At 38.7% G+C, this 27,822-nt stretch overlaps 1 protein-coding gene across 1 annotated transcript; it reads right to left on the bottom strand.

The window, feature by feature from the left end:
- Positions 1-629: 629 nt before the first annotated feature.
- TBX18 (T-box transcription factor 18) lies at positions 630-26,653 on the bottom strand. Its single transcript, XM_004386039.2, has 8 exons — positions 26,278-26,653; positions 24,925-25,129; positions 22,731-22,832; positions 19,460-19,631; positions 12,396-12,563; positions 9,073-9,137; positions 3,389-3,483; positions 630-1,447 (listed from the first exon to the last, which is right to left on the bottom strand). Exons 1-8 carry the CDS (start codon positions 26,585-26,587, stop codon positions 723-725), a joined length of 1,842 nt encoding a protein of 613 aa, XP_004386096.1. The 5' UTR covers positions 26,588-26,653; the 3' UTR covers positions 630-722.
- Positions 26,654-27,822: the final 1,169 nt, after the last annotated feature.

Raw genomic sequence — 27,822 nt, 5'->3', positions numbered from 1 at the left:
TAAGTGCCTCTGATATGCCCAATGGAAAGTGGAAAAAAAAAAATCACAAGTCTCTCTTTCACCTTTCTTAAGAAAATAACAACAATTATTATGGGTTGAATTTTTACAGACCCAAGGTCATAGAATATCTGTGGTAAATAAGAACAAGCATGAACACAAAAGCTAATTCTTCGTGATTATAAATACCTCAGATCTAATACTAACAACTTCAACTCGCTTTTGCATTTAAGGTTCTCACACATACTGTGTCCAAGAATAACAGAAATCACAAGACTCTATGCTGGTTACTGCTGGTTATCAACACTGAAGTATGAAACTGTTCAAAGCATTTTTATTATAAATTAAGTTACAAGTCTTAGTCTGGTTAGTATCATAGCCAAATTTTAAGTTTATCATTTGTTTTTTAAAAGAGTCTGAGAACATTGGTTAAACATACTACATTTATGCCAGTACTCTGTGCAACTGGATGAACTTAGGAAAAAGTAGAGGGAGAGTGTGGTTTTGTAGGCTGCAAAATTTCATATGCAATGTATGTACAGTATACACATATACCAATAGATAATTACAGTCTCACCACGAGAAAGTAAAAAAACTCAATGAGCCTTCATTTCCTATTATATGTACAAGCTACAGATAGATTCTTCCATATTGCTTTAAAAAAAAAAGGAAAAAGAAGAAAATACATTAGACAAATTCAAACGTAGTTTAACTTAAAGGCTTCATCAGACCATATGTGCAGACACTTGAGATGATGACAGAGTTAAGCTTCCTAGGGTCCTAGAGTCAAAGAAATTCTGCTGACCCCCACTGCTAAGCAAGTGCACTCCTTCCACAGGGGGTAACATCTGCCGATCGGTCATGGTTCCACTCGGTGAGGACCCCAAGAAACTTCCTTGGGAAGAAACAATTTTCTCAGGACTGGCAGCCAGTTTGGGGGATGTGGAGAAGTTATATCCATATAAGGCACAGGGGCTGTGTAACCTGAATGTGTTATAGGAACCCTGATGGGTCTGGTTAGTAGCAAAGGCATTGCTGGATGGTGAAGGCATGATATACTGGAGCTGGGGGGACATCCCCGAAATCTGCATGGACAAGCCGGTCTGTGGGCAGCTGAAGGTGTCCCCATCACTGGCACCCATGGACATGTTCACAGAGGCACTGCTGCTCACACCCACATAGGAGGGAGTCCTGGGTGGGGCAAAGGTCTCGCTCGTCTGGCTGGTGAGCCTGTTGTAGGTCTCGGCCAAGGATGTGCTGTACCGGTTCAGGGTCAGGCCCGAGCGGGCACAGGCAGAGTAGTCAGCCGGGGACAGACTACACAGCTGGCTGGTATTGGGGCCCAGATGGAAGGCAGGAGAGGAGCAAGGGGAGCCAGACAAAAGATGAGGGTGGGTGGCAGGAACGCCATTCCCAGAACTTTGGAGTAAGGTGGCAGAACTTGTATTTCCTACCAAAAAAAAAAAAAAGTTGAAACGTCAAGAGTCTTCTGTTCTTTGAATTTTGTAAACACATGGTAGACGCAGCTTGTTACAAGGGGGGTTACAAAGAGGAAAAGAAGATGGTCTTGGCTGTCAAAGAATTTCCAATTTAATTGAAGTCAGACTGAAATAATTTAAACACAGATTGTCTCAGTATTTTTAAGGCAAATTTTCTTACTAGGAGATGAACTATTTTTTTTTTTTATTGCAGAAAATATTAGGATACCACCACAAAGAATTTCCACCCTCAATTAGCTTTCTCATTTACTCTAGTAAACATTACTAATACATATGACTTTACCAGCAACTTTATAAAATATAAGTTCTATCTTACTCCATACCTTGTTCCAAAGTATAACCATCCCCTCTCTTCTACCATCTTTTACCTTTTCCCTCAGCAAAGCTCACTCTAGATCAACATATTTTCTTACAAGAAAATAAAAGTAACTCAAAGGAAAGAGCCAGACTGGTCACAGGTACACCCAGCCTCAAACATACCTGCAGTTTGCCTCTGAAGCGTATGTGTGTGCCTTGGGAAGTCTTGGCTATTGCAATAAAGGCAGTAGTCTAGTACTTCAAAAATCTCACTTCCAACCAGAAAACACATGCTAACCCAAGAGCAGAGGTCCAACAAATAAACAGTCCTGTGAAACTTAGAGAGGGCGGTTAACCCTGCATCCAATGAATAACAGTGATGGTGGCTGACTCCCCCTCTCTGGATTTGCTGGCAGACTGATGTCTGCAAACTTGACAGAAATTAAGGGGAAAGGGGGGATTCCAAAAGGCTGCAAAGGCTATAAAACCTTCACTGCTCTAGCAACAGTGTTTTATATAGCTTCACAAAATAATCTAAAAGCCCAATCAATCCATGATAATCGTCTATAACCCAGTATGGGGAGTTGTCACTGGAGAGCTGGGCAGGACCATGAGGGAAAGCCTGACCGCAGGAGTGGCTGAAAGCCCTATCTACTGAGTAGACTGGAGAGGAGGCTCATTCATGCCCTGCAACTCCCTCTGAGGAAACATGTGCCTTGGGTTTGTGGGAGACACTCAGAGCTGGGTCCAGGGGAGTGTACCGGACCGTCTCATCAGAAACCTCACAGAAGAACCCTACCTAGAGGCCATTCTGAAGGAATGAAGAAAGCAGCTGGCAAGAAAGGGTGAAGTAGGACCAGCATCAGCAATTTCTTGTGAAGTGCTCCTGACACCAGAACCCACTAGCCCACCTCTAATAGTAAGAGATTTAAGGTGAAGTAAAGGTCATATAATACATCTTAAAAACAAAAGTTGTCGTCAAGTTGACTCCCACTCATGGTGACCCCATGTGTGTCAGAGTAGAACTGTGCTCCATAGGGTTTTTGATGACTGATTTTTTGGAAGTAGATTGCCAGGCCTTTCTTCTGAGGTGCCTCTGGGTGGATTCGAACAGCTAACTTTTCAGTTAGCAGCTAAGTATATTAACTGCAGTACCCAGAGACTCCAATGCAATATATAAACAGTCTAAAACATCCAAGATTTAACCTATGACCATGACAGCATTTTTTCCTGGAGGGTCCCTACACCCGTTGAGAAAACAGATGGATTCTGTAGCAGGAGAATGTTTGTGGTGAGGTCGCCATTATAGGTGTAAATAGTAACTTGTGTATTTTTTCACTGCCTGAGCCCTGGTGGCAGAGTGGTTAAAGCGCTTAGCTGCTAACCAAAAGGTCTGCGTTCAAACCCCCAGCACCTCCACGGGAGAAAGATGTGCAGTCTGCTTCTGTAAAGATTTACAGACCTGGAAATCCTATTGGGTAGTTCTACTCTGCCCTATAGGGTCGCTATGAGCAAGAATCAACTCAACAGCAATGGGTTTGAGCTTCTAGGCAGAAATAAACTGCAGACATGATCCAGGGGACTTTGTGATTTACCTTGTTTGGGAATTCCAGGAATATCTTCAAAGGTGAGAGTCCGTAGTGAAGGTCGCCAGAATGCATATGACTCCACCAGGGCTTCCAACCCCATTCTAAATGGAAGAGTTGAGACAGAGGTGGACAAGAGAAGTCTAGTCAGGAGCAGTTGGTGCTTTATATGGTTAGTGGGTAATAAGCATCTCAGAAAACAACACTGGTGATGACAGCACCCGCACCCGCCCCTCCCCACAACAGCAGGTCAGGAGCTTGTCAAAAGTGGAAGATAATACTCCTGGGACAGGCAACCTTTCTGTCACCAGGACCAGTAGAGGCTGGAACCTACCCAAGATGTCCTGTTAACATCCTCAGAAAACAGCCGATCTTGGGGAGTAAAATGCTGTCCTCTTTGGTCAAGGAGCTGAAGTAAAAACAGTTCATCCTAGCTGCTATGACTCCAAGGCTCTGCTGTGGTCTGGAATGCATCCTCTCTCCCTGTCATATTATTTTTCCCTCTGATGGGGAAGGCTTTGCCACAAAATTTGCCCCTGTAAAGCCATCCCTTTTCTAAGAGGCATTTCTGCCCTATCATTCTCTGCCTTCATATCCAGCTCAGAGGAACACTCATCCAAAGAAAACTGACTTCTCTCTCAGGGTACTATCTCCACCAAACCCCATGCAGCCGGCCTGGGCTCTCCCTCCAGCAACAGGAGGTCCAGGAGGGGGCAGCACTGGCTTTTCAGCCCACTATGCGGGAGGGCAGCAGGACAGTGATCTCACAAAGCCTACATGGTATACAGACCTAGCTTTAGCATCAAAAATAAAGCCCCTACATACACTTGATGAGTTAATATTTAACAAGACAGGATAGGGTGATTATAGACTAATTACATGGTTTGTGTATCTTTTAAAACCTTGGACAGAAGGGCAACTAACACTCTAAGACGGTTTTATCTGTGTAACACCTATCCTGAGTGATTGATTCAGTCTCCTCCTCCTCTAGGTTTTGGGAATGAGGCCCTTCACTCAACTGTTCCATTCTCAAGAGAGCCACACCTGAGACCTCACCACTCTTCCCTCAACCACTGCAGCATTAAGCAGTCGTTAATCTGGATATCATTGTGCTTTTCATGAAACATACAGCCTGCTTCCTAGAGAGTCAAATAATACTCAGCCATCCTCTTGTTATGGTTAAACACTCTGCAGGGTCTAACTTTAATAGCTTAGACCCAAGGTTCCACCCCTCTGGATTCCCTGCATCCCCAACTCATGCTGAACTATGAACTTAGAGGAACCACCCAAAAGAGCCATACCACCTACACAACAATGCTGAAAGCTCTCTAAATGTTCCCGGTGAGTGATTTGTGTAGATCTAACCATCTCACACTACTTGCCCTTCAGTTCCAAGGTTTTACACATGGAACTCGCTTCCTTAGGCCATCAGAGCTTAGTGCCTCTCCATTAATTTGTTGGTTTCTGTTATCATTCTATGAGGAGCATTACTACCCCATCTCAGAGATAGAAGATAGTTCTTTGTGTGTGTGGAAGGGTGATGTGTGTGTATGTGCATGCTGTCATGCATGAACACATCATCAAGTGAGTGCACAAATGAACCTGACTCATCTCTTAAGTCACAGGTGGTTGGGGGGAATGTGCTCTCAGAGCACTTCAAGGAGACGGCACCAGCCCTACCCAGGTGCCAGTACTGGGCTGCCACAGGGGAAAACAGAGTACAGAGTGGACCTACAGGTTGCCTTATCTGCAATACACTGGGAATGAAGGTCAGAATCCATCTTCAGATCTTATCAGTGTACCACAGAGAGAGGACTATTTACAGGTAAGAGCCCTGACTGGGGTCAGGAGAACTGGGCTGTGATTGCTACTCACTGTAACCCTCTGTGTGACCTTAAGTAAATTTCTTAACTTCCCTGGACTTCAGTTTCCCAAAAATGAGGATTAGACTTCCAAATTTCTGAAGCCCCTTCCAGCTCTAAAGTTGGTTAATACTAAGTGATTTCTCCCAAATCAGACATCTTAACTGTGGCCAAACTACAGGACAAATCCAAGATCATTCAGTAATATTTTTTGTAAATTAAAATATTGATTTCTGGGCAGTTTTGCAGGCCTGGTCAGTCCAAACATCTCACATGACTACCGGCTGCATTTACTACTGGACTAATGAATGCTGGGTGCTACTTAGGAGACTACCCTTATTTCAACTTATATTAATTCTAAATTTTTATGACTTTATAGAAACATACTTTTAAAAAAATGTTTAATGCTATAGAATGATAGGACATGGATTTACATAAAACTGCTTTTTATTAGCACATAGATGAGATTTTAGTAATCGTAGTTTTAAATACTGAGGATACCAAAATGGTCATGGAGAGGTCCTGAGGGGAGTTTACTAGAAGGTATTTAACGAGCATCCACTGGACTTGGATTTACTAAAGATGAACATTACTTACTGCATTATTTACTTTAGCAGTATTTGCTTCAATACAAATTCACAGAACAAATTCTTGGAGAGAAATTATTGATCATCACAAACATATAGCACTAAGCTTTAAAGAGATGCTCTGAAGGTGACATATCTACAAGTGATCTCATTTGGAGCTATCGGTATTTTTCCTGAGGCTGATGTTTCACACTGCAAGTTCCAGAAAGGATTTCAGATATTTTGCAGGAAACAGTTATAAAATATTTATTAGCTGAATCTGGACTTTTTTAAAAAAGCCTTCATTTTCTCCAGTAATGCAGACTTTTCCTGTCTAGTTAAAGAAAAGATAAAAGGCACCTCCTGCAGGAGTGTAGCCAAGGCGATAATTTATACAAGATGCCTTTGAACAATTTCCACATTTTATCACCACCCTAATTTATGCTATCAGATGGCCAAGTTTATTTAGTAAAATAGTTATGTTTTTCCTGAAGTATTTAAAGAGAAGAAAGTTTTGTACCTTCCTGAGTAAAAAATTTTATAGGGTCAAACCTAAGCCCTAACTGAAGAATGAAACTATTCTCAGCACATAAATTCTCTTTCACATGGCAAATGTCTTGCAGGAGAGCTTTTAAGGGCTGAAGCTACTGATTCCTATAAAATAGGCTGTGGAGCCGTAAATAGCCAGAAAAGGATTCTTTTTAATTAAAGCAAATTGTTTTATACAATTGAAACAATCATAATTGCATGTTATTTCTTGTCCTGCTCAATTTATTTATTTCACATATAGGGAAAAACAAAAATAAAACGTGTTTTAAAAAACAGTAACAATAGCACAACAGAACCAGGCAGAATAAAGAAATATGCAGAACTTTTTTTCCATGTCTTCCTTCTCAATTAATATATGAAAAAAAATCACACCTCCTCCCCCTAGTCTCCAATAGCACTGTGCTCTTCAACAAGTCTAACATATAACTTAGGCTCTTTTTATTTTTTTTAAGAAAATAACAGATGTTATAAATGTTTAAAGTTGATCAGTCTCTCTTATCCATATAACATCTTTTGCATTTATCAATGGAAAATGTTAAAATCAGACTTTTTTAAAACAAGGTATAGTGACGTACATATTTAGCATTCCAAAGTGAGCACTGTAATAGTTCATCTATGATAAACAGAGGGGAAAAAAAAAGTGAAACTATTTATTTCACTAGTAAGAAGCCTCTATATAGGCTTAACATGCTTTTTCTGTACTAAGATACTGTTTACACATAATTTTAACAAAAGTTAAAAAGTATTAAAACAGAATTAATTATTTTCTGTATGTCCATTAAAAACTTTAAAAGCTTTACAGTCAGGTGAAAAATAGTAGCAAGCACCACGGATGCTCTGTCTCCATTCCCAAAACAGCCAAAGGGAAATAAATAAAGGCGTCATATCAAAACTAGCATTTTGACCTCACCATACCAAACAAGAGGCTTAACAATTTATTTTCACCAACGCCACTGATTTTTGTCATCAACCAAAGTTAAATAAAATTTCTTTTCATTATGTGACATCTAAAATTCTTCCTGAAACATTTTTATATATCCACTACTCACTTGTACAAAGTTCCTTCCCTATTATCTATCCACAAGTATGTTTATGAAAATATTTTTAATTTATTACTTCGAAAGTGAAATGAAAGTAATACAAGACTCTTAAATGGATAAGTACTATTATGCTAAAGCCAAAACTGCAAGACTATTCCATCAAAGTATTTGTCAAGTTAGAAGAGAAGTCATCCTAAAAGTTCCCTTCAGTCACCCTCACTAGTGACCATCTCAGGTTACTAACTTATGGTTTGGTTCACACCCAATTTTCAGAAGCTCCTCTAAACAGCAAGATAAACCAAGTTAATATAAAATAACAAAAGCCAAGTAGTATCCAGATGCAAAGTTTCACTTTGAAACAGACGTCTAAAACAAGATAGAATAATTTTAATACAGCAAACAGCTAGTATGTGTTAGGAATACATCCAAACCTTCCTATGGAGTGAAGAATTTCCAAGAGAAGTCTTGCTAATAGTCAGTCTTGTGAATCTACCTGTATTAGACTGAATGAAGGCTACTCTAATCTCAGCAGGTGACTTGTGTTTTAGTTGTCATATTACTTGGTGTTTAAACCATGCCCTTGAATATGGAAATGAAACCAAGTCTCTGCAAGCACGTGAGTGTATTCTGAGAAAAAGGTTACTGTCTACACCTACTCTGCCTAATTACCTACCTGAAAGAACTAAAAATCTGGACTACTACTTCATTGTTTTCTCTTTAAAATCTGAAATGAAACTTTCTCTAAAATGAGATAATTGGTGATTTTGACTTCCTGTAAACACAGCCCATCAATACAAAATTTCAAAGAGTATTAGAATAATGGCTGTACTAAAATAATAAAACAGTAATAAAAATTACTTAAATACTTCTTTTTAAAAGCAAGATGCTTTTAAAAACATTTAGCTCAAAGCCTTACCTCAAAAAGGCATTTGGAGAACATTAGTCTATTATTAATCACTCTTACTACTAATAGTTATTTTAGAAAATGTTTCACTGGACTGTATTGGAATAGAATCATATCAATAAATCCAAAAATATCTTGGCACACAAACTAGGTGATCTGCTTTTTGATAGAAGTAATAGAGTGGAATTCATTATTGTAGCTCTCCCACTTAGTACAAACACCATAAAACAAGACACAGAAAAAATAAACAAGTGTGCGGCTGTCAGAGAAGCCAAGACAAATTTGGAAACTAAAAACATCAGCTCTCTTGGCAGTGGGGAGTAGTTTCGTATTCTAGTTGGAAATATGAAGAAACAAGAGATCCTATCATACTCAGAAGACAGAATCAATAGATAGCTGCGATATTACTAAGTAAATTCTAAATCAATGACAGATGCAGAGACGATACTGACTTGGGATATTGAGGCCCCTGGGGCTGTAAGAGCAGGTTTCCCTAAGACTCCTTCAGAAGCGGCATGAAATGTACACTCTGAGAACTTCTATTTTCACACAGCATCACACATGAAAGTTCACATCAAGAAAGGGCGGCCCACATCATTACACACAAAAGTAAGCTGCCTCCAAGGCTCGATGGTATTAACAAATTTAAATCCTCAAAAGAAATTATTTCAATACCATGTTAGTAAATTTAACTGCTTACTTGTAATGGAAAATTCACAAGAAGACATCAGATATATTTATCACAGCCAGAATGTCCTATACTAAGACTTACCTGTTACGCCCAGAGTCTCGGAAGCCTTTGGCAAACGGGTTTCTATCTATCTTTAGGCGAGTAATCTGCAGAATAGAAAAAATTACATCAAATCTTATATAAATGCCATATAAGATTATGATGGACAGAAATGTTTGCAGAAGTACAACCTATTCCAAAATTAACTATTGAAGGATTCTATTTATTTCCAATCCTCTAGATATTTTAATATCCTAGTAGAAAAGCTAAAAGAAAATTTCAGAAATCATCTAGAACATTCATCTGCTATGACGAAGACACTTCCCACCCCTGTTCGATATCTGTAAATAGATAAAGATTTATTTTGCTTTTACGATCCCTAACTCTTCTGATGGTAACTTGCCCAATGTTTGACAATCCTCTATAAACTGAAGGTCCTCCCTCTGACTTTGTGATGTGGTTTAATCCTGTTTCTCTTGCAATAACGGTGGTGGGGAACCCTGATAGCCAGCTTCTATTTGACAGCCATTTATATATGCTTGAATGTTGTTAAGGTCCCACTCAATTTTCTGTTCTTTAGAATTAGGTAATACACACTTCTTTAACTTTTCTATCTTTTCTTTAATCATCTTTATGGCTCTTCTCTGAAAGTTTTTTTTCTTCTTTTAGCTTTCAAGTCCTGACCTTGTCAGAGCACTATGGTAAATATCTAACCAGAGGTAACCACTACTTGAAGGTTCTAATAGGATTAAATCTTATACATGTCGTGAAAATACTCATAACCAGCTTCTTGCCCACTAAGGCTAGAAGATTTGGGGGGCAAATGTTTACAAATAATTTTTTTTTGTTTTTGTTATACCATCTTGAATGTGACACTAACAAACAATACCCCATTTGTTTCTTACCGGATCTCCATTTTGTCCAGTGGAATTTATAGCCTATTTTCTAAGAGGCTCATCATGTTTTGCTTTCTACGTTCACTGGCTTAATGAAATCTACATCGTTAATACTTCTGACTGCATCATCTTGGCTAATAACAAAAACACTAAGGCAAAGAAAGGTATCTTTGGAAAGTCATCTGCAATCTCCCTATAATGTCCTGTGCATGTTCTTAGCCATCCTCCCATGAGGTGTACAACACCTAAGACATGTGTGCTCTCTGTATTTTCTGAGTATGTGGATAAAACTTATATTATAAATGATAAAATGAAAGGGTTTGCTAATTAATTTACCATGTCTACCATTGTTGGAAACCCTGGTGACGTAGTGGTTAAGAGCTACGGCTGCTAACCAAAAGGTCAGCAGTTCAAATCCACCAGGCGCTCCTTGGAAACCATATGGGGCAGTTCTACTCTGTCCTATAGTGTCGCTATGAGTTGGAACTGACTCGACGGCAACGGGTTTGGTTTTTGTTTTACCACTGTCAGTGAAGGAATCTTTCTTTACAGATTTTTACAGCTTAACTCTCTGTTCATTTCAGAATATTTTTAAAATTGCATGTTTTTAAAAGTACAAAAAAAGAGTACAGATTTATAGAATGATCCCTTGTATAAATATATATTCCAATTATTATTATCATTTTTATTACTAGCATTACCACATTTATTGAGTGCATACTATGTACGCTGTGCTAAGAATTTTATGCATATTATCTCATTTAATTCTTACAACAACTTATGTAGTGGTTATTACCCCAGATTTATTTTTTTACTTATTTTTTTAAATGAGGCTCAATTAAGATCACACCGTTGATAAGCAGTAGAACTGCGCTAGGACCCCAGGCTTTAGAGCCCATACTATTAACTACTAGGCCAAGGTGTCTACCAATTTTCCATAAATTCTTAAAAAATAGTAGCTAGGAAATTAAAAGGTGAATGTCGTTGCATTTTATCATTGTCAATTTTGTTTCCCTTCTTCCAATTTTCCTACTCTCTTCATCAACTTGTCAATGTTCGCTAACTGGTGAGTTAGTTACCAACATGTACCAAAGCTTACTGTATCTCTATCTTGCTTACAGTACCATAGAAGCTCACTGAAAATACACACATAACACAGATAATTTGTCTGTGTGCATGAAAGAGAGAATGAATGAATATGGAATATGAACTGGGGTTGTTAATAAGGTACTAAATGCCTCTGCTCTTCTGATGCATTAATTTTTTCCTAACAAAAATATCTGTTTTTGCCTCTAATATATTTTAAGAATGTTTTCCTAACTCTATTCCTTCTAAAGACTACATTTCATGTTCTTTCTTTGGTCTTTCTGATTTTAAGAACTCATATAATATTGTAGCAATGTGAGGGTGAGAGGACAGGGCAGCTTTGGTTGTGGCACTGGGCTGATGTCTCCACAGTGACGGAGAGCTGATGAGTCTCTCAGCCCTAAAGGAGAATGCACAGGACAGAACTTTAAAATAACAGAAACCACAACAGAGATTATAAAGCCTTGAAGTCTTAACTCGGATATATATAAATGTAAAGAGAAGTGGAGACCTCAAATAATTTTGCTAACCATTGAAAAACAATTTTTTTACATTAAAAGAAAAACCTCCCACAGGTCACACCAGCCTCAATTATGTAAGTATCTGTTATGAAAACCGGCCTGAACTGCATGGATTAAATAATTGCCTCCAATTCCATTCTCCATCTACTTGGCACGTATAGACACAGCATTAAAACCAAAAAGCCAAACCCACTGCCGTCGAGTTGATTCCAACTCATAGCGACCATATGGTTTCAAAGCTGCAGATGGTAAATTCAAACTGCCAACCTTTCGGTTAGCAGCCAAGCTCTTAAGCACAAGAACTATATTTGTCCCTTAAATTATTTCTAATTTTATGAAAAAACAACTCCACAATTGCTGATTTCTCAGACTACAAGCACATGTGTCATCCTCTATTACAATTAAAGAATATCTTGAAAGAAGAAACCATTTTTGGATAGATACTAACATGAGTATACCAGATTAATGCCTCTGAAATAGTATTTCTCATAATACACGGGCTATAGTTTTAAAATAAAATGAACTGACAAATCCCATACTCTGCATGATTTCTACATATTACATTTCTATTTCCTAGGCAATAAACACTTTCTAATTTTAAATATGACATTATGATTCGATATCTCAAAATGGAAAGTAAGCCTCTAAACGGAACAAAAGTCAGTCACGAGACACACTCCTGTCTAAAGAAGTCCTTACTGGAGTAGCCTTACTTGGAAAACCATGGAGAAAAATTGGATGTCACATATGGCAAATGCTTTATAATAATTCATAACATTCAGATACACTGAAAAGGATAGCTAGCTTTCTATTTACACCTGAAATGAATAGTCTAGAAAGATATTAATTCTGAGAACAATACCTGCTGATTCTGATAGGCAGTGACAGTTGTAAAGACAGTTTCTGGAAAAGAGAATGCCTTCACTCCTTCCCCAGACGGAACAGGCTTGATGGGAGAAAGATCATCTCCACAGTCTTTACGGATGACATGCACTCGAGGTTGGTATTTGTGCATAGAATGAAGAATAATCTATGTCAAGGAAAGAAAAGCCAATTTATCAGGAACCTCTGCCCAATCTTGACACTGTAACTAAATACTTAATATGTAAAATAAATTATGGTGGGAAATTTCCAAGGATGCAGAAATGCTAATTTAATAAACTATAACAAAATTGGAACAGGAGGGCTGAGAAGTCATTTGTAAAATGCACATAAAAATACAAAATAAAAAGAAAATCATTATTTAGGTGAAACCCTACGTACAATCATATGAATCTAACATCAAATTTTCCATCACTGAAAACACAAGAATTCGTAAATGTTTTGTTTATGAGTAGAATAGAACACAAAGCTCAAACCAATAAAACTAGTAACGAGATTGAAATGATATTTAAATTCCACAGCACCCACCCCCTAAAATTAAGTATTTGCGCTCCAGGTTTTCTTTATGTTTCCTCCATCGGTGACTACTACATGCCCATTCAAGGGAAAGGGAATTTTTAAAGACATACCACCTTCTGCCTTGTGTGTCTGGGTAGATGTATTTTGACTTGCAAATTCTCTGGTCTGCCTGGAGAGCTCAGGGTCAGTGCCTCTATCACAAGGCTTCCAAAACAGATGCCCAGGGATGGAAAAGTTGGTGCTCTCAGACTCTGCTCGGGAATCTGACAATATGGTTCAACTACCTTGAAAATGTTTACAGCCTTCTACCCAATGATTCCACTTCTGAGAATTTACCCTAAGGAAATATTTCAATTCAGAACAGCTTTTCATGTGCAAAGACGTACAAGAATAAATAACTACAACATTATTTAAAATAATTAAAATCTCCATTAGCAGAGTGATTAGGTAAATGAAAACACATCCACACAATGGGATACAGTATTATTCAGCCATTACTAATAGCGTTTCGAAGATATTTAACAACATGGTAAAATGTTTCTTTTTAAATGTTAAATAAAAAAAAAAAAACAATCAAAACTGTTTGTAAACTTATCACAACTACATAAAAAGTAGGAAGGACCTATGCAAAGATATGAACCGTGATCATCTCTAGGTGATGGGATTGTGGATTAATTTTTTCTCCTTCTTTATATGTTCTATGCTTTCAAAATTGAGGGGGTAGGGTGAAGAAATAGCCTTATCCAGTGGGATTCTCTATTTGCTGCTGGGATTCCATGTTCAGGTATTTATTAATGAGTTTAGTTAGCAAACCTATATCTTTCCTGATGCAGGCTTGAATTTAGGTTTTTGGGTGTGATGAGTTTGGAGGCGAAACTTTTAAACAAATCTTGGAAAAACACAGTGTCTAACCTGTTTCCTGATTTTCAGGATGTGGGCAGTTTAGTAGGCGAAATTCAGAATTTCTGGTCAGCCCAAACACAAATAGTCCTAAATAGTTCACCCAGAAAGTGTCTTAGCTGCCACAAGAAGATATCTTTACATTCCGATAGTAACCGGTGCTGTGGTCGTTTTTTTTTTGTTTTGTTTTTTGTTTGCTTGCTTGTTTTTACCCTAAAGTTTTCCTTTTCACTGGAAGAAATATCTGGCTAGCAGAGCTCATGATCACGCCCCATCAGATGTGTTTGTTGAGAAGACAGCGTGAATATGAGAAAAGGACGAGAGGTGACAATAGCCCTCATCATCACATTGATGCGCACACACACATACACACACACACACACACAAATCTGCGACTTCTTTCAAATTCTCTTTTTTCTCTTTCCAAGTCTAAGAAAAGGGCAGAATTTCAACAACCCATTAGTGGCTTATGAAACCAACTTAGAAGACTGCAACTGGACATTTTTTAAATAAATTATTAAATACAACAGAGTAGAAAATAAGAGTACACTGCCTGTAGTAAGGATGAGTACTACATTGAGAAATTCTTTTCTGTTAATCAGAGTGTGTGGGCGTATCTGTGTGTGTGTGTGTTTATAAACAAGGAGACCACAATGACACATACACTAGACCATAACATTCTAATGATCAGCATATTCAAATTTTTTATTTTCATTTTTTCAGGATAGTATCTGTTATGGATTGAATTATGTTCCCCAGAAACATGTGTTGTAAATCCTAACCTCTATGCTTGTGGTTATAATCCCATTTGGAAATGGGTTGTCTTTGTTATGCTAGGGAGGTAAGATTAGTGTAGGGTATATCTTGAGTCAATCACTTTTAAGATATAAAGAAGATTAAATGCAAGCTAACAAGCAGAGATGGGGGAAGAAAGATGCCAAGTCACATGAAAATGGCTCAGGAGCAGGAGCTCAGAAGAGATAAGGACCCTCCTCCAGAGCCGACAGAGAAAGCCTTCCCCTAGAGCTTCCACCCTGAATTTGGACTTCTAGCCTCCTCAACTGTGAGAAAATAGATTTCTGTTTGTTAAAGTCACCCACTTGTGGTATTTCTGTTGCAGCAACACTAGATAACTAAGATAGACTCTGAGTAATATGTCCACTAATTCTCATTTGAAAAGATCTAATAGAAATCTAAGTTTATATGCTCGGAACCCCAATATCTCAGCAGGGCTGAAAAGTATCTAGGAGATATTTGGACCCAGTAGTTGTATTTTTCACAGCCATTTTAAATTTGTTTATATCTTCACCTTATTTCAAAAATGATCTAAGGTGGGGTATACTGGAGTGGAATACAGACACAGCTGATACATGCGTACATTTGTACATTACTAACCGGAAGATTATTCAAGTAAAATAATAATTTTCAATATTATCTATAGGAATTTACTGTATCCTTAGAAACTTTTCGGGAATGTTGAACAAGTTTCAATTCTTCTTTGTAAGACAACATTATTGGCTTTTTAATGAACTATCAAACTTACAATGATGAGAGGTCAATAATATTTTACTTACTTAACAGAACAAGTAGAACCAGGAGAAAACACTGGCCTTATGAACAAGCAGACCACAAGGATAACAGCCATCGCAGAAATCCAAGTAATTTATCTGCATGTTCCATGCTTTCTGTTCTGTTTAGAGGGAAGATCTTTTTGTATTTTGGCATTACCTTGTAGCACAGGGAGTCACATGACAATGTCCAATAAACACAGTGCTTTCTCATATAGCAGGCTGATATACATTTTCCTACTTTATTGAGTCAAAAGAAGCACAATATCACTTATCTGTGCTCTTATGGGCCTAAAGTGCCTTTGGTTTGATAGACAGTCTTACAGAACAGCTCAATAGGAAAATGCTACCTGCTGAATTGGGAAATTCTCAAGAAGACCTAAATGCCAGTGTTGGAAAAGCCAAGAAAGGACCAAAGAAGAACAGATAACCGAAGCCTCGCTCCCTGCAGTTGTGCTGAGACGGGTTACTAACTCACTCCAAACAGTAGGGGTCAAAGCTGTCACACTGGATCACAGCCTCCATAGCAAGGTGGTCTTATTTTTGTTTCATGTATGATACCATATATAAAACACTCTTTAAGAATATATGTTTTCAGGTTCATCAGCTCATTTGATTCATTCAAAGTTCTCTGATTTCAGTATAACACACAAGAAAACTAAGCCTCAGAGGATAAGTGACTTGCCCAGTAACATGTTGTATCCCTAAGCTGTTACAAGTTCCTTCCATCAGGGAGACCGCCAACAACCTCTCCTATTACATCATGCTTCTCTACCTAATTCTCAAGGTGAAATGGGAAAGGGATGAGAACAAACCTAGATCTAGGGTGACTCTGTATCATCCAGTCCTCAGCAGCTAGGACTACAGGCCCTCCCACAGTTCCCTGGCTGTGGCTGCACGGCCCTGTTTCCTCTAGAGGCCCTCAGCACTGCAGGTAGATGTCCTGCCAAGGTTTCAGTTGCACCACCTGTGAAGTGTCTTCAAATTCATTAGGGAAATTCTCATCTAAACTTTTCCCTCCAGACAACAAATTTCTGGTGAATAGTGAAACATGAACAAGATGAGAAAGAAATACCCTACCTAAGCCTGCTAATGATAGAAACGAACAGATCTGCACGTGGGTTGGCCAAGCACCAGTCTTGTTTTGTGATGATACCCACAGTGACTGGGCAAAAAATACTGGCTACATATGCCCTTGAGAAACAGGAAGGGGTTATAAAGCCTTCACCACATTCAAAGATTAGCTATTGGGTAGTGGCACATTTCTACTCTGAATTCTCCCTCTCTAAAGAATCCTTGATATTTGTAAACCTGAAAAGTCACTTTGAGGAAAACAGTGGGAGGTAATCTCATGTCTCATGCAGGGACTACATGTTAGGGTGAAGGCAATCTTAGGTCTAGTCCCAGATCTGTGAGAATTTGGTTTCAGCAATAACTCTGTACTTAACTAATAAAAGTCTCAGATCTACATGAAGTTCTCAAATCACTATGTGTTGACCATTTGTACATCTTTAGCAGAGGAAAGCTGGGAACTGAGAAAAAAATAGAAAAGCAATTCAGAAAGCAAATTATAAAATTCCTCTTGTGTCTACAGTTTGTTAGAGATTAGTGCTACTTCCCTTAGAATCGTGGAGGGGGAAAAGAAAAAAAAAAAACTCAACCTTTTTGAGGGCAGATGGGCGAGAGTCCCTGAGAGGCCTCTGCATCAGGAAACGGACGCCTGAATTAGGAAGTCCCACCAGAACAGTACTACAATCTTCTTAGACCCTAAGTCACAATCAACAATAGATTTAGAAGCAAATTTTCCTAATCTCTAATCTAGCCTCATTTGGGGGCATCAAACTGAGTAAATGAATACAAAAGACACCTTCTTCATGAAGCTTTCCCAGGCTCTCCTGGTTTGGAATAAAGTGGCCTCAGGAATTCTCTGAGGGCTGACAGGTTGGTTATCTAAGCACATGTCTTCTCTTCCCTTCTAGGCTACACCATGGCTTTGTATCTTATACCACATTTTAATCTTCAAAAAATGTTCTTTACATGAATAACAAAAAAGAACATCTTTCCTCCTACTTTCTCCTCTAGTCTTATGAAGCACAGTTCTACACTGACACACATGGGCTTGCCATTTGTCAGAATCAACTCAGTGGCAACTTTTTTTTTTTTGGTAATCAATTATAGTATATACATTTTTACCGTTCTCAAAACCAATTTCCTTGCTTCTAATGTCACAGATACTTGTCTCTCTCTCTCTCTCCCTCACACACTAATTGCTTCCTTTCATTAAAACAGTGCATTCCTTAAAGGAAAATTTTCACCCATAGACAACACACTTCTCTAGGTTTTGCCTATTATATGCTTTGTTTCTGTTTTTTTCTAATAGTGAAATATTTACAATTATTTAGGTTTAAGCAATAGAACTTTACTTTACGATCTTTGTTTTGTGCTTTAAACAAATACTGTTTAAAATGAAATGTAGTGAAATTACAAAGTCACAATCATATGGATAAATAATCATTACTAAATCTGTATCTAATATTAGACATATTAGATATTACATATAGATCCAGTAATTTGACCTAAAATAATTAAAATTCTAAAATGATTATATCTATTTAAATTTTTTAAATGAGTTTGTAACTAATATCTAACAGTATATAGCTTTTAGATCTATTTATCTCTTTAAAAGGTATACTCTTAAACCACAGAATTCAGAAGAGTGTGGTATACTTAAGATTTTGAAACCCAGTGACATTAAATGGCATTTAGTCTAAAATTTTCTATTCCAAAAAAAGTGAAAGAACCTTTAATGGACATGCTGGCAACATTTTCCAGCCCCATCAATGCTACAGAAGAAACCAGTGTCCTTTCACTGAAGTCAAGTAAAATTGTTAAAAATAATTGTTAAAACTTGACTATGTAAACAAAGAATAAAAAAGAAGGGAAATGAGAAGTAATGCATTAAAATGCAGGGCATGCAGTTGAATTCAGGAAAGAAATCTACTGTTATTTTCCTGATTGTTTTAAATTATAAAAGATAATAAACAAAAGCACTGGCAATGTAAGATTTCAGTAGATGCATTTTAAAAATCTAGATACTACATTTGTAGACAATGAAATTTACCTGCATGTTTTCTTTAAGCCCAACTGTCTAGCAATTTGTAAATCATATCCTGTCATCATTGTATTACTGGTTAATGACAGTTTACATTTTTGTTTTAAAAGATTTGCTTGTAAATATACTATTATGTCATCCCTTTGAGAAACAAATTAATTGATTTTTTTTTATGTATAATGCATTCTTCAAAACGCATTTCTATCCTGCCTCAATCAAAACTCTCTCAAATAACAAAAACCTAATAGAAACTCTAACTCTGAATGGAAATCAGCATGTATCTAGAGTTACTTATTCATTAAAATTATAATGTAGAAAACTTGCCTAGGAACAATACTGCATAAAAAAATTAATAAACTGTTAAAATGACTATATTATTGGAATGGCTGAACTCTGACAAACATATCATGTTTCAGCAGTTTTATGAATAAAAAATTATAGTGACATATTTTGACACATTAGATGTCATTACAAAACAACTGGGAGCTTGTAAGTGAAACACACAAACAGCATAAGCCTGGGCCTGTTATTGAGAAGCAATGAGTCTCAGCTGGGAAAAGAGCCGGATGCAGGCAGGACACAATAAATCATTATCACTGTTAACCCAATTCCGAAATACTCATATTCAGAGTATAATAATTAGCACCTTATGGGATTTCAAACAAATGTTTTGACTAAAAAAAAAAAAATGTCTGCCTGAGGTTCCTTCATTCTGGTACAAATGTAGTATCTAGTTTTAACCTATTAAATACTTCATAGGATTCTCTGGCCATAGGCATAGGTTCTGACGCAAAAAGAATCTTAATTTTGAACAAACTATGTGCACTATGATCAACCAGGAAAGGAATATTATGATCTTAGAAGAGTTCGTCGCCTTCAGTCACACACAATATAGATAAAACTGTGCCATCAAATGGTGTGGCATTAGGGAGGCCGTCTACTCACGTGGCCTTGGTCATCCAGTTCATTGTTGGTGAGCTTCAGCTTGTCGAAGCTGATCACTTGTCTCATCCAAGTCTCCCCTGAGGCGGGTGAGTCCGGATGAATGTACACCCGAGGGGGCACAGGGGAGTCGGCATTACCCGCCACCATCCATTTAGAGCTGTGGTAAACATACCTAGAAGACAATGACAAGGTTCAGTATATGGACTATTGGTCTTTTAGAATCTCCAACTCCACAGAATCTGCCAAAATGGGCATTTATTTTTTAGGTCTAAAGTAAGTATTTCCTCTTTATACCCAGTGTATATAAAAAAAGATTTCGGTACATTTCAAGAACTCTCTTAGGCAGTGATGACCCAGTGACGACTCAGAGTTTAGTGGAAAATGTGCACATTATCACTACTATAAATGCAAGCGTCTTAATGTTTATGAATAACACATATTCACATTAGACATTCCACCTGATATTCTAATATTTTTCAATTTTTCAGCTGGATATTCAATTGACTTGAAAATATTATTAAATCGTCAATCTCATCTTAAGCAAATCTGAAAAACACTTGAGAGTTATAATATATTAAATTTTTCTACTTCAAGATCACTTCCCATTTTAGGTTTATGGACAGGGTAGGCAATGGAATACGCAACGGAAAGGGAAGAGGAAACTGTCAGAAGTTCCAGTAAACTTTATTTTCATAAGAAAAAAGTTTTATCTATTATCATTTAGTTATTTTTTCTAAGGCTATGACACTACAAACTGAGGATAAATTATTCAGTTATATCCTAAAATTTTGTATAATCAGAAAATACAGGCCTTTATTTATCTCCTACATTTTTCTTTCTTGGCCCTTGTAAGAAACTCTTTCAAAGACTTTTCAAATATCACTAACTGAAATATAAATCAACTTTGAAAATGATGGCATAGCTAATTAATATTACTTGTTTGATTAAGAGACAACCATCCTATTTTTTTTGTTTATATATGTCAAATATATTGACTTAGTAAGAATAAACATTTAAACAGTTTTCAGTAAGAAGCTATTAATCCTATATTCAATTTTTCATTTATTAATATTAATTTAAAATACACTAATTCAAAAACTAGAAACTAATATACTAATTAATCACTTAGAAAAAGGTATTAAATGAAGTAATACAGTAAGGTATTTTTCATCTATTTGTGTTTTGAAACATGGCATACAACTTAAAGCAATGATTTGCAAAGTCTCAGATAATTCTACCTGTGTAGTATGCCAATTACTTTTTAAATAGCATGATACATTATCATAACATCTCTGACGAGGCCCTTAGTTTCAAGTATGGTCACATATTTCATTTTCTTTTGAGCTCTCAATATGCCTCCTATATTCTAATTCCTTGTCTTGGGAAAAAATAATCACAAAATTAATAATAATTTTTTTTAAAAAACTCCCTCTAATTGGTATGGTGTAATTTCAATAAATAAGTTCACAAGTATGGGCTTTTTTGAATTTTATTTACATTCTTATAAAACACAATCATTTTAACTTGACTAAATACCACTCTTTGACATCAGAAAACAAACCCAAAAACTTTCTCTAATACTGCTGAAAAAAGTGGAATATAAAATGGAAATATTAGAAATACAAGAAAAACTGTCATTGTGAATATGAATTTGGTCATTATCAAAATAAACAGAGTAGTATGCTCTATCAAACCCTTGAAAAGTATTTATATTAAATAGTTCAAAAATCTATATTAAGAGAATAAATGTTACATGTTACATATTCTCTGTAAAATACTCTAAATAGAAATGCTAAAAACAAATTTCTTCTTGGGAAACTATGTAAGTGAAAGCAAACTCATGTTTTACAAGTTTCTCTTTTAAAATCCGGAATGATAGTACTAATACTTGAAATTCCCTTGCTTTATGTGCAAATAAATAAGATCAATTAAATAAAATAAACTATCTGAAACACATGTAAGAAATCTGAAGAAGTAGAAGACTTAACTTAGAGGCAGTAATAATTTTTAACCTCTTTAAGAATTACATTATCTTCCTCAGCACAAAATCCAAATTAGAGTATCGGTTTTAAACAAAGTATATTTAAAGAATGAACGTTTATGCTTTTTAGCTTTTGTTATGCAGTCAGATAATTTTAGCGAAACATCTTAATGATTTAACTAAAATAATTAAGCAATACAACTTATACACAATACAAATAATTAAACTGCCATTTATATTGTCATTTTTGTAGTATTTCATAGTTCCATATGCTAATTAAAACCTGTATATTATTTTAACACCATAAACTTGTTTCAAAAAGCAACCCTGTATTTTAAAAAGTAGCAAAAACAAAATCTGATTTCATTTAAAAACTTACTAAAAGCAATACTAGTCTTTTAATCTCTCTAGCTATTTACAAAAAACAGAAACAAAGAAAACCAAATTTTAAAACAGTATCTTCCGATCTTCCAAACACTCAAAACCTCCTTTTTAAAATGTTAGCACTTTTAACTTCATGAAGATAAAAATCATTGTCAATTAGAAACTACGGATTTGTTTTCCAGGAGAAGAAAAGGAGCAAAGGTTGGTTTGAAACTAAAGAATGTACATCTTTTCAAAGTCTACTTGATATTATAGGTAAATACATTCTATTTCAAAATCCAGATATTATAAGGTTTAAACATATATAAATTAACGATCAACCAAAAACAACAGAAGGTAACAATTTATTAACATTTTAAAGATGTTAATATCATAATAAATTATAGGATTTTTTCTTAATTGTAGAAAATCTGAAATAGTTTTATCAAACTTCATAAGTTAAGGAAAGCAAAAAATCCCACAAATATGATTTTAAATGTAACAAGTTAAAGTGAATTTATTTGAAGATCTAAAAAATCACGAAGAAAATGAAACACACTGTGTAATAATCTACAAACTTTACTTAACATTTTCCCTCAAAATTCTAATCCCTCAAAATTCTAATCGAAATGTGAACCCACATAAAAGACACATTTGACTTACCAATACCAAACTGTCCTAAGAGTGGCCCCTGTCGATAAAGTGCTATACTTGAAGACATTAGTGTGTCTATTAAAAACAAAACAAAAATTATGTTTCCACATTTGCTAAAAGAGAAGGCACCAGCTGGGCTGCTGGAACCCATGGGTGGTTGGATTACGTAACTGGAAATTCTACAGGCTACTGGAAACAAATATCACAGTCCTCACAGATCAAACAGGCACTAGGCTGCAAAATCCTAGTAGTTTCTGTAGCCAGTCACTGTACCTGTATCTTTTGTTGTCCACTGGCACAATATCCATGGCAATGTAATACTGCTGGTGAGGATCTAATCCTGAGATCTTCACTCTCATTGCTGGAAACATGCGCCTATGTATAAAGGAGGCGGAGGAAAAGAGGGTTTGGGTTTGTTTTTATTTCTGATTAGACATGGAGAATGAATAAGCAAAGAAACCTCTCAAATCTCCATTTTTCATATATACAAATTTATAGCATTCACTTTGGTAAATGTAATTCAAGCAATCAGAACACAGGGGATATCAAAACTGAGGTTTTTCAATGTAATTTGTTGCACCCTGTACATGTGTTCCATGTTTACTGAAATGTCAGTATAGTTTAAAAGCAGAATTGTATACTGAAGGAGTAATAGCACTAAATAATACATTTTATTTTATAAAACGAGTCAATAAGTATATTTACTTTGATAATACAAATAATAAAATATATCAAATAGTAAAAATAAAAAATTTGAATTTCTGAAAGCAGTAAAATATACTATAATGTGAAATTTTTAAAGGGTTATAAAAAGCCACAATGAGCCAATATGTTCTTTATTGAGACAGGACTTCCTGTCTGCAACATGGTAAAGGTAAAGTGCAAAAGTTGCTCTAAATTTGAAAGGTATAGTAAAACTTCTTTATTGAAAGCAGAAACCAAACACAATGTATATTTACCAAATCATTCTTTCCCTCTTTGAACACTAAAAATCATTTCTTATTTAACCACACTTACTTAAAACTTTGTTAATTAAAACAAATAAAAATAAGCATTTTCTCTTGGCTTCTCAGAGGTATGTATCAAAGGAGATACTAAAGGAAATACACCTACCCTTTAAAAACTACATAGCAAGGAATACAACAGCAAATTATTTGTTTTGAGCTAAAAAAAAAAAAAACTAGAATTTTTTTTAAAATTGTCATCTAATGATTTATGTCTAGGACTTTCCAGTTAATCTAATTTTTGCTAATTTAACCTTATAACAAAATTTTAGTACTGTTATTTACCAGATTTTTATTCTATAGCAATAATGCCATTAAAGACCACTTCCAGAGAAAAGAAAGTCCATTATTCCTAACTAGGCATGAGAACAGTTTAATATGCCGGCTGTTTTACTGCTATTTCAGTACACCTGTAAGATAAAGACTAAAGGTCTTTAAGTACATCCTTTATAAGACAACTGTTGCTTTGTGTTGCTGAAGACTGAATTCGGATCATTAATAAAAGCTCTGTGAAAATGTAGAAGGTAGCATATGGATTCAATAAAATAAGTTTTTGTAATTTCTAGTAAGTTTGGATATTTTCACGCTATCCAGGTTTTTACCATGTGTACTCCCTGAAAGAGTGGTGTGTGTGTTTTTAAGTTTAAGTAAGCGTATTATTCACAGATTTCACTACACTAAATGAACTGAAAACTTGAAAATGCAAATATTTCTGTGCCTACCTCAAATTAATATGATCTGGCCAACAAATCAATTTATTTTACTAACTGATGCACTGCAAATTTTATACTTTCAAAAAGCTGATATAAATTCTTACAAAAATTTAATATTCTTCAGCATATTTAGACTAATAATTTGGATTTCATTTAAAAAAAATAACCATATAACTGTAGATCTATAAACAGAATGTTTTTCTTAAAGCAGGGTAATTATTTTCGCAATTATATGCAGTTGAACATGTATCACTAGTGATTTTAGCAACTTTTCATCCTAGTCTAACATCAAAGTAGTATAACACATTGCCAGGGAATCTTTTGGTAAAGAACCAATCTGAAAGTCTCGAATCTGAAAAAGCAAATAATAGCCTGTCTAAAGAGCTGTGTGTAAAAAAAAAAGAAAGAAAGAAATCTGTTCCCTAGTCCCAGGAATGATAACTAGAGCCTAAATAAATGTCCGGACTTCGAATCTATAACTACCCTGAACGCGAAAGATCGTCGGCACAGTGATTTTCTCCCCGAACATCCAACAAGAGAGCGGCCGGACTGTGCACCTCATGGATTGTACTCGATAGGCAAAGCCCGCCTCAAAAGTCAGCTACGGTGCGGAGCTTTGTCCTGTATGTCCGTAAATTCGAACCAGAGCCCACATCGCGCAACAGGCCCTTCTTCTTCCTAACTGAAGGAAAGGTGAGGTGAGGCCAGGGTCGGGGACATGGGGGACGTTCGCGCCAGCTCGTCCTTTACCTGCCCGCCTTGGTGATGATCATCTCCGTGCCGATCTCGTGGAAGCGCTTCCAGAGCTCGGCTCCTTGCAGATCCACCCGCGGGGCCTGCGGCGAGGGCAGCGGGGTCCCGGGCCGGGCAAGGGAGGGCGCCCGGGACTCCTTTGGGGACCCCCCCGGGGACGCCAGTGGGGAAGCGCCCTGCAGGAAGCCGTCCTCACAGCCGCCTGGGCAGCAAAGGGTAGAGAGGGGGGAACAGGTTAGAGGTCTAGAGGAGAAGCCGGCCAGGGAGACGCGAACCCCCTGGAGGGGCAGAGAAGAGGGAAAGGACCAGGAGTAAACGAGAAGCCTTCGTGCCATCGGGGCCTTGTGACAGGCCCATCGATAAACACCCGCTCTCTGGCCGCCAAGGGAACACTCAGCACTAGAGTGAGGCCTGCGTGGCCCCCAAGTCCTGAGCCCCAGCTAGGCGCGGGCCGCGACCAGACCACCCGCTGGACGTCAGTTGGGCCAAGGCCCCAGAAATATTTCGCGCCGCCGCCGGGTCTAGAATGCGTGCTCAGCGGAATCTAAGCGGGGTTCTCGAGTCCAGAGTCCCCAGTGCTGATTCAGACACAACCTGAGCCCCGAAGGGCACGCAACCAAAGCAACTGGTGCCCCGGCCCCTGGCCCACAGCTCCAGGGCCTCTCTTCGCAATAGGCGTCCGAGCGCCTCACTTTCCGCCCGGAGAGAGGCAACTTCTAGAAAGCTCTTCAGACCCCTCTCCCGCCAACCTCCCGGGCTGTCCTGCGCTTCTAGCCAAGCAGCGAAGCGCCGAAATAGCGCGAAAAGCAACCTCGCGACCGCCCTGGGCCTTGTGCAGCGCGAATCAATAAGGGAAGGTTGGGGAATGGTTCAGCTACCCCCGGGAAAGCGTTTGCGAATATGCCGCCTTCTTCCTGGTTTGCACAAGCTGTTTACGGTATTCGTTCCGGTTTGGCGGGGGGGGGGGGAGGGTTCCCTGTTGCTTCCCACTCCACCCACCATGCTTTTAAAAGTTAGGGGAAAAAAAGAGCACCCATTGGCTGGGATCCCAAGGGAGACAGATGAGGAAACTTCTCAGCCGCGGCTGAGGAGTTGCGAAGCAAGGCTAGAAGGTTCATTTTAACTGTCTGGAGGGTGATCCGAGCTGCGCGCATGAGAGACAAGGGAAGCAGCAAGTTTTGCACCCTGACACCCACAACCAACGCGTGTGCGGCTGAGTTGCCTCCGGCACGTAGGGACACGGGGTGCACGCACCTCCCCAAACTCTCAGAAGTTCAGGTTTGCGGCCGCGGTACCGGCCAGCCCCGGTGACTCGCCCGGGAGAAGTTAGGCGGGAAGGGGCCGACTCACCCGCGGCTCCGCTGGAGCCGCAGCTCCGCTCCAGGTCTGCACAGCTCCGGGCGGGGCCGGACACCGCCCCAGCTGGCGGCGGGAGCGCAGCGCCTTCGTCTCCCTCAGAGGAGCCCTTTTCTCCGGCGCCGCCGCCGCCGCGGCTACAGCCTCTGTCGTCCGCGGCCCCGGCCGCCTCTTCCGCGCCCAGCTTTCGCCGCTTCTTCTGCAGCTGCTGCTGCTTCTCGGCTCCAATCAGCGCCTCCACGGAGAAGGCGTGCGCCTTGAGGCTTAGCATGCTGCACGGCGAGCCCCTCCGCTTCTCGGCCATCCCCGCCACCCGGCGCCCGCCCGTCGGCCGCGCGCCACTCTCTCATATACACTCACGCGGGCACACGCACACACTCGCTCTCCTTCCCCCACCAGAATTTAAACAACTCTCGGGGCCTCACGCAGGCCGAACTCTGCCCCTTCCCCGTCTCGAGCAAGAACAAATTTGGCGTTTTCTCTTTCTCGCTTGTGTTGGGATCCGAGGAACCAGCGACGCGCCCGCCAAGCTTCCTTCCCTCGGTCTCCCGCGCGCGGCCTCTCACTGATGCACTCCTTCGCTCCCACCCCCTCCACCTCCTCTTGCAGCTCCAAGATCTGCCTCGACTGATGCACCAGAGAGGACTAACATGGGTAAAAAAACACTCTGCGGACACAAATTAGGGATTGTAATTGAAATTTGTTGCCTTGATCTGTCAGCACTTCCAGGCAGGAGCGCGGTGGGAAGAATTTGCTCATTAGTGTCAATAAAGCGGCGGGGGCGGAGCCACGGGGCCCTGTCAATCACCAAGACGGCCGTCCAATCAGGGGGAGCCGACGCCGCAGAGCCCGCACCCACTTCCTTACAAGGTCGCGAAAACGTAGAGGTGAAAAGCGCCGCCGTCTGGCTGGACGTGTGAGCCCTAAGCGGTGGGACAGGGTGGGTCTTCCCGCCGCCCACAACCCAGTCCAGACCCCTAAGGCTCTCCAGCTTTCCTCAGTAGGACCTGGAAAGATGCAGGCTCCTCGCTTTAAACCGAGATGATCACCAAGTGAGAATATCAAGAATCCTTCAGGAGACCTTAAATTCCCGTCCTACTCCCTTAGCACTTAAGGTTGCTTGCTACAAATCGAAACATTTTGGCAGCGGGGAGAATTCAGGGAATCCAGGCCCGTCGTTTCTGTTTAAACATTCCTGCATTTTAAGAGCCCACTCTGCACCACCGTGGCACTAGGCTTATTTATTTATTTATTTTTACTCCGTGGATTTTTCTTTTGTGAGTGGGTTCAAGAAATGTTAAAATCCTTTCTATTTGGGAGAGCAGAATTTTATCGTTCAGTCCTTCATATAAACTAGTCAGAAAAAAGTGTGCCCCGGAGCTGGCCTTTTCTTTCAAAGCACGGTAGTTAGGTATTTTAAAACGTAGGTCACGGGATTTTAATTCTGTGTGTCTTTAAAGGAGCCCTGGTGGTGCTGTGGTTAAGCGCTGGGGTGCTAACCGAAAGGTTGGTGGTTGGACCAGCCGCTCCTGGGGGAAA

The sequence above is a fragment of the Trichechus manatus genome, unplaced genomic scaffold, assembly GCF_000243295.1.
Source record: "Trichechus manatus latirostris isolate Lorelei unplaced genomic scaffold, TriManLat1.0 scaffold00154, whole genome shotgun sequence".
In the NCBI taxonomy this organism is placed as follows: Eukaryota; Metazoa; Chordata; class Mammalia; order Sirenia; family Trichechidae; genus Trichechus; species Trichechus manatus.
The sequence above is the reverse complement of the archived record's forward strand: the minus strand, read 5'-3'. Positions and strand labels throughout refer to the sequence as shown.

Excerpts from the sequence above, each read along its gene's own strand:
- TBX18 (XM_004386039.2), bottom strand. The coding sequence starts at position 26,587 with ATGGCCGAGAAGCGGAGGGGCTCGCCGTGCAGCATGCTAAGCCTCAAG. Across the intron at positions 3,484-9,072 it reads CGAGACTCTGGGCGTAACAG|AATGGGGTTGGAAGCCCTGG; the intron begins GTAAGTCTTAGT and ends TCTTCCATTTAG. Across the intron at positions 1,448-3,388 it reads TCCTGGAATTCCCAAACAAG|GAAATACAAGTTCTGCCACC; the intron begins GTAAATCACAAA and ends TTTTTTTGGTAG.